The sequence below is a fragment of the Orycteropus afer genome, unplaced genomic scaffold (genome assembly GCF_000298275.1).
Source record: "Orycteropus afer afer isolate SDZICR_OR568_19922 unplaced genomic scaffold, OryAfe1.0 scaffold00008, whole genome shotgun sequence".
Lineage (NCBI taxonomy): Eukaryota > Metazoa > Chordata > Mammalia > Tubulidentata > Orycteropodidae > Orycteropus > Orycteropus afer.
In genome coordinates, this window is record NW_006921595.1 from 14,884,946 (window position 1) to 14,892,547 (window position 7,602).

Sequence of the window (7,602 nt, forward strand, 5' to 3'; positions counted from 1 at the left end):
TTGTGCCTAAGATTTCTTACAGTTGTGTTTTTATATGGAAATTCTTTGTAGAGTTTATCTTTGTAGAGTTTATGTTTTAAAAGATTTCTTACGAACAAAACAGAGGAATCTATATACATGTTACATGTATACTTGTTTGTATATTGAATTATTAAGAAGTATTTACCTATGGAAAAAACACAATTTAAGTGGGGTGGTGGAGTGAAAATCCAGGTAAGTCAGTCACAAGTCACAACAGGGAAAACATTGTATAAGTAGCTCTTTGGACACTGTTGAACTTGATCTAACTCTAGACCCAGTTTTTACAGAGATTATATACTCTTATCTTGTGACCATAATATTAATATCAAACCAGTCTGCTCTTGGCCATTGGAAACTTATACTGAGGAACATTCCCCTAAATTACAAAAGTGCAATTAACCCCAGAACTCTAGTCTACAGTACTAGATCTACAGTACTAGAGTTTTATCACAACTTGAATGAACAAAAATAACCATTACGCTTTAGACAGTGGAGGTGGAGGCTCAGCGCTGCTGGCCAGCAGGAGCATCCCATCTCTTCAAGACTCTCAAAGAATTTAAGGGCTAATTTAAAAGGGACTTCTTTGAAGAGATACTGTATTTTGATTTTGTTGAGGGGTTTCGGAGGGGTACTAGGCCTAAACATAGCTTCTGTATAGGTTTCCCAGTATTTTTCTACATTTGTTCCTTTAAGGAAGGATGGGTTAACAAAATGCATTCACATATAAGTTACTGACATATAAGTTACTGAAAAGTACAGAAGCTGGAGTATGTTTGATGCTGTTCAGAAGGCTAATGTGCAGCTGAGGACAGTGAGTCCCCCCCCCCGGGGGACACCCACTTATGCCTCAAGCAGCAGAGCCACACTGCCCATGACCCATTTTGCAGTCTTCTCTGTGCTCTTCAGTCTGAAGGTCCAGACATAGGTAGGGCCCCTCATTTTGGTTTTGTACACGGGGCACGCATAGGTGTGTTTGCTTTCTTGTCTGTCCACGGGTATGGCTTTTGCAAAGATGACTGGCATCATGGACGTCAGCTCCTTGAGGTGGGCTTCAGCAATGGTTCCTGACTTCAGGTCCCACCTGGCACCTGCAGCAGAACACAAGGGCTACATTGTATAGCATGTTGTTATGATTTCATTGTTTCAGGCAAGGCAATAAATATTCCAGTTTTGTTATTGTTTGTTGGCAGCTTTTCCTGAACTGGCTTGAGATGATGTGAGGGAGGTTGACATGTTTGCTGCTCAGAGGCCATTTGTACATTGGAAGCATGGTTAAGGTATCTAGTATCTATTAAATTTTCCTACGGAAATTAACATATCTTTTGAATTACATTCCTTAGTTTGAGCAAACTAGACTGTGGCTGTCACTTAAAAAAAAAAAAAAAAAGGATTTGAATAATTATCCACAGTGTAAGAGCACACACATTCCCTCCAACCACATCTTACATTGCTTTCTTACACCAAGTTCACATCACTTATTTCCCTTGCCCAACCTTCTTTAAACATTTGAACTTGTAACTTGTGGCACTTGCATTCAAGTAAAAAATGGAGCATCTTGGCAAAGACTACAAAGTAGCATTTCTGAAACTATCCTTGATGATAAATAGGTAGTGTCCTGCAGAATAAATGCCCTGTGGTGAAGTGAATTTACTGACAGTGTGTACAAAGTTAAAAAAATTTGAGGATATTGAAAAGCAAAATAATTTAAAGTCAATGTAAGTCTTAACCTATCCTGTGGCTTTAATACTAAATTTAAGTGACGGGAATTTCCTCAAAATTTACCTCACCTTCGACATGCATCTTGGCATTAAATTGTTAGAGACAGAAATTAGATGAGTAACCTCTAGCTCAAAGTTATTGTATGAGTGAGCAGACACCAAGAAACTGCAGACTACCACCAGTCTGAGCCAGAATGTCCTTAATAACCCCCATGCTCTCCTTGGGATGTCTGACCTTCCATGTGGAGTCCGTGCAGGTATGCACCTTCCCTTGGGGGGTGGCCATAATCTTCTTTATTCTTCTTGGTAACATCAACCGTCAAGCACATTTTATCCAGTGGCCATTCACTTTTTCTAGCTGTAGTCTGCATGATTGCTTTGGGAGGACAGGAACAGGAATTTAATAGGATTAAAAAAACCCCAACAAGTTGTACATAAGATTCTGAGAAGAAGCCACCTGGGAGGCTGAGTGGTCTGGTTCCACAGGACATTTTAGGTTATAAGGAGGTTTACATATATGCTCTAGGGAAGAGTTTGGGGCAAACTCTAACCCATGGGCCAACCTCTCTTTTTTTTTGCAAATGAAGTTTACAAAAATGGAATGGAATGCTGCCATGCTCATTTGTTTGCATATTGTCTGTGGCTACTTTCACACAACAATGGCAGAGCTGAACAGTTACAACAATGACTGTGGTCTGCAACTCTGAATTATTTACTGGCCACTGCTGCCACTAGGGCCTCCTCACCTGTCATTCTTAACTCCCTTTCCTGTAATGGCTACTACATGGAAATTGGCAAGCAGAGAGTACAGCAGAACTTGTGCCACAGGTGTGGTGTGGTCTGCCCTGCCTCAGCCCTTACCTGTTAAGAAGGATTGTGGGTTGAAGAAGCCAGAGAGCCACACCACAGCTGGTAGGACAAGGTCTTGTGTCCAGGAATCCAGTTCTCGGCATCGCAAGAGGAGGTCATTAAACCTGGTAAATAGAAAAACCAAACCTCTTGCCATCAAGTCAATTCTGAGTCATAACAACCCTATAAGACAGAGTAGAACTGGTTTCCTACATTGTCATTTTTACAGGAACAGACTGTTACATCTTTCTCCCATGGAACAGCTGGTGGGTTCAAACCACTGACTTTTTTAGATAGCAGTTTAGCACTGTGCCATCAGTTCTCCTAGTTAATAGAAAGTAGGAGAAATAATTTTCTAGTAAGATTATAGCAGCTCTGGGAAGTGAGTGAAGGTGGAGAAATAAACCATTGATAACCAGTAAAATTGTTCCCTGACGATTTGTAGGACATTGTCCCTGTAAAGGGCTAGTGTTTTTCCTGTTGAGATTTTTATATCTGCAGATTTTACAGCTAGTACCACGTAGGACAAGAAACACTAGGAAGTATGGAAAAATGAATCTGCATTTATTCAACAACTATTTAGAGATTTCTCTTAGTGATATTCGGAAGGAAGATGGGGCAATCTACTTCCGTAGTGATACTGCCTCGGAAACCCAAGGAGGGGTCGCTGTGAGTCGGGTCCAATTCGATGGCATATAACAACAACAACTTAGTGATATAGTGGCTAAAAAGGCGACCTGTATATGAATCAGGATGATAGGCGCCTACATAGAGGTCGTACAGGTACAGTGGGAACACAGGAAGGAACAGCATGTCTGGGGTGAGGGAGGAAGGACTATGAGGATGATTACAGGATCAGAGTTACCAGGAAAGGTGGTAGGCAGAAGAGACGGCATGTGTAGAGGTAGTTGAGCATATGCAAGTAGTTTCTCTCACATGCAATTCTGGCAGGGGGAAGTAAAAGTTATTAAGGAAAACACTGTCACCCACTGCATGCCTGGGGTTTGACAGACACTACTGTTGAGATGCATGTTCTCATTTAATCCTAATCTTGCAAGGCAGGAAGTATTTGCAGTTTACTGATGAGAAAGCCTGCTCATGGAGGCTAAGGAGAAATAAACAACTTTGATAAAAGTAGAAGATGTGTGAAACCTTGACATGTAGAATTAATGGGTACTGACAATTGAAAACTAGGGTTAGGAATTGGGATGAAGCACAGAGAGGAGAGCAACAGCTGTGCCCCTGCATAAAAGCCAGCAAAATAACTGTCCAGGTGAGGGCACGTAGGCTGGCAGTGATTCTTCTGGGACTTGCTTTGGTTCAGGGAAGCGAAGGAAGCAGGGCTCAATCACTGAGACAAACTACCACTTTAGAAAATGTCTCCGGAGATACTTGGCTGACTCCGAGGTTGGGAAGAAGGAAAGGCTGTAATGAACATGCACATTCAAACTTTGGTCACCACAAGGAAAATTCCTGCTCGTTTAGAACATGGCCCTGTGTCCTGCCCCATTTATAGTTCCTGCAAATAGCTGCTCTAGGATAAGTATCAACATAATAGTGAAAAAAATAACATAGGTTCTACACAGTGATAACACAAAAGAATAAAGGCCAATAGGAAAAACAGTGCTAGGTAGTGAGCCTCAGTGTGTTGCCCCCCGATGACAAACATTGCAGCCAAATAATTTTCAACAAGTTAAAAGTGAAGTGACTGCCTGTGTGAACATGGCTTAGAAATAGAGGGGGTCAGGTGAGAGAAAGGAAATTAAGCTAGATTTATCTTAGGGAAGAAGTAGAAAAAGCAATTATAGAAATGTAGAAATAAAAGCAAAGACGAGGAAGAGTAATAGTAAGGAAATGAAATAGAATTCATAGTTAAAGAATTAATGTGAACATGATGATAAAGCTAAAACAAAACAGTATTTAATAAAATTCTGAAAAATTGGACAGCCTTCCAAAGTTACAAATTTGAATCTGTAATTGAAGGGGCATATATCATGTTCAAAGGAAAATTGGCCCAGAGTAATCAATACTAATATGTATCTTACAGTTACACACACACACACACACACACAGCTATTAAGTCAATTCTGACTCGCAGCGACCCCTATTGGATTTCCAAGTTGGTAAATCTTTATGGAAGTCAATTGGCCCATAAATCCTGTAGACAGCCAGGCAAAGACATGAAGCAATTCATAAAGGGAAAAAATTATGCTGGCTTCAAACACTCCATAGCAGCATCTAACAAAGGAACAGAATGCTATCTGCAGAGTTCTCCAACAATGAGTATGTTAAAATTTTTTATAACCAAGATTGGGATTCTCCTACACTGCTGATGGAAATGTAAAATGATAAACCACTGTGAAAAATCAGTATTGTGATTCTTGTAAAAGTTAGAAATACCATGTGATCCAGCAATCCCATTATTAAGTATCCTAAAGAAGTGAGAGCCAGGACACAAACAGATGCATGTACAACTATGTTCCTTGCACCACTATTCACAATAGGAAAGAGGTGGAAACAATCTTAAGTGCTCATCAACAGAAGAATGGTGTGATAGTTGGGGTTATGTGTCAACTTGGCTGGACCACGATTCTGAATGGTTTAAGCAGTTGTGATGTGATTCTCATGAAGAGATAGAATATGTATGTTTTGAGCAGCCAATCTGTTGAAGGGGAGTTTCCCTACGGGTGTGGCCTGCTTCCAGTATATATATATATATCTGTTGGAGTCAACAGCCAGTATACTGCCTGCCAACCTTGAGCTTTTCAACCCCTGCAGATGCATGATTCAGGAACTTGGGGCTTGCTATCTTCTATAAGTGTGTGAGCCATTTTCCTAAGATAATTTTTTTTTTTTTCTCTCCTGTAAGTTTTACTGGCTTTGCTACTCTAGAGAACCCAGCCTAACAAATGGATAACCAAACTATGATACATACACACAATGGAATACTATGCAACTCTAAAGAATAATGTAGAATCCGCAAAACACCGTATAATGTGGATGAACTTGGAGGACATTATGCTGAGGGAAATAATCACAGAAGGATAAATAATGTATTAGTTCATCATTGTAAAAAGTCAAGGAAAGGTTTATATGTGGAAGGAAACTTCTTTGTTGGTTACTAAGAAGGGGAAGGAAAATTGCCAGATAGGTATTGATTTAGGTGAAGGGAAAGGCAATACATCAAGTGACCAACACAATAACACTAAGGTAAAGGAAGACAGAGAGTGCACAAGAGGTAAAGACAATACACACTTTTACATATACAATGCTGTATTATCAGTGATAACAAACATTAATCTATGAGTAAATAGATGGATAGACAGACTGAATGATCAGATATGTCTATGCAAAAGGGAATATACCCATGAACATACATAGGGTTGGCATATGTATCTGTAGATGCTATAGGAATTTCCATATAACTAGAACAAACAGTGGGCAAAGTTTTGGTAACTTATTAGCCACAGTCAACCACCCTGATGAAGCAAGTTGTTGGACCTGTGGGCTCAGGACCATGGTCACATGGGACATCAAGCTCAACTGGCATAACATACTACACAAAACATTGTTCTACATTCTACTCTAGAGCTTGCAAGCAGCCATCGAAGATACAACAACTTGTCTCTCCTTGTCCAGAGCAAAGAAGAATGAAGAAAACCAAAGACACATGGAAACAGTCAAAGGGACTGGTGGAACATGTGAACCTCGGCCTATGTGAAACCAGGGGAACTAGATGGTAGCTGGTACCATCTCATGGTACAACTGTCAACCACTGAGAAAGATCAGTGCAAGAGGTGCTGGATAGAGTGGGAGAACATTGTGCAACAAAAAATCATAAAAGACCAAGCTAACTGGTCTGATAAGAGCCTGGTGAAACCCCAGAGACCATGTCCCTAGTTAGCTTTTATGCCTCGAGTTGAACTCACTCCCCTGGCTTCCAGCCGAACAACAGACAGGCATATAGAATAAACACTTATATTAGGTGGATACACTCCTTAGAATAATGAATCATGGGAGAACAGAAGGGCAGTATTGCACAGAGAGATAGCTCAGGGGGCAGAAATACATAGGAAAAGAAGGACAGGGAAGTGGTAACTACAGGGAGGAAGTGGGAAGAGAGCTGTTACCATCATGGGGGTTGCAGTCAATGTCATGAAATAATGTGTATGAACTGTTACATGGAAAATGGATTTGCTCTGTAAACTTTCAAGCTTACCCAAATCACAATAATTTATTTTTAATGACTAACAAAAAATATTGACAAAAAATAATTTATAGCCAGCTTTCAAACTTTCATTCAGGTGTAAAGACATCAGGCTATATGACATGAAAAACCAGGATTTAAAACCTAGGAAATAGTTCCTTTCTTAGATTCCTCTATTATTTTTAAGTGTTTAAAATCCTCAGAAAGAAAGGAAGATAAAAACCAGGAAATTTAGAAACTAGGTCAGGTACACCCCCCCCCTTTAATATAAATAACTTGGACAATAAAATAACGTGGACAATAAAACCAAACTCACTGCCCTCGAGTTGATCCCGACTCATAGCGACCCCTCCTTGGGTTTCTGAGGCAGTATCTCTACAGAAGTAGATAGCCCAGTCTTCTTTCCAAGGACTGGCTGGTGGGTTTGTACCATCAGCCTTCAGGTTAGCAGTCAAGTGCCTTAGGCACTATGCCACCAGAGCTCCCAGGACAATAAAACAGAAGAAATGGTTAAAGAGACTATGAAGATCAACCAGAAATAAAACAGATAGAGGTGAAAATATGAGAACATATTAAGTACAGATACTGATGAGAATGGGGGGAGGGAGGCAATATTCAGAGAAATAAGGGCTGAAAAATGTTCAGAATGGAAGCAACAGATGGCTCTCATTTAAAACAGCCCAGAGGACCAAGCAAGAAACATGTTTTTATAAAACCCCACCTAAAAATGGAGCTCTGGTAGCATAGTGGCTAAGACACTTGCCTGCAAACCAGAGGGCTGGCGGTTCAAACCCACCAGCCACTCCT

General features: G+C 40.4%; 2 protein-coding genes across 2 annotated transcripts in view; one reads left to right on the top strand and one right to left on the bottom strand.

Annotated features, from left to right (window-relative positions):
* CDCA7L (cell division cycle associated 7 like) overlaps window positions 1-581 on the top strand; it is a 43,534-nt gene extending 42,953 nt beyond the window's left edge. The window contains exon 11 of the mRNA XM_007946582.2: window positions 512-581. Coding sequence (XP_007944773.2) covers window positions 512-581 — 70 coding nt within the window. The remainder of the gene's footprint in view (window positions 1-511) is intronic.
* A 280-nt stretch (window positions 582-861) lies between these two features.
* The window catches only part of DNAH11 (dynein axonemal heavy chain 11), a 455,361-nt gene continuing 448,620 nt past the window's right edge, over window positions 862-7,602 (bottom strand). The window contains 3 exon segments of the mRNA XM_007946592.1: window positions 862-1,109; window positions 1,975-2,115; window positions 2,601-2,713. Coding sequence (XP_007944783.1) covers window positions 862-1,109; window positions 1,975-2,115; window positions 2,601-2,713 — 502 coding nt within the window.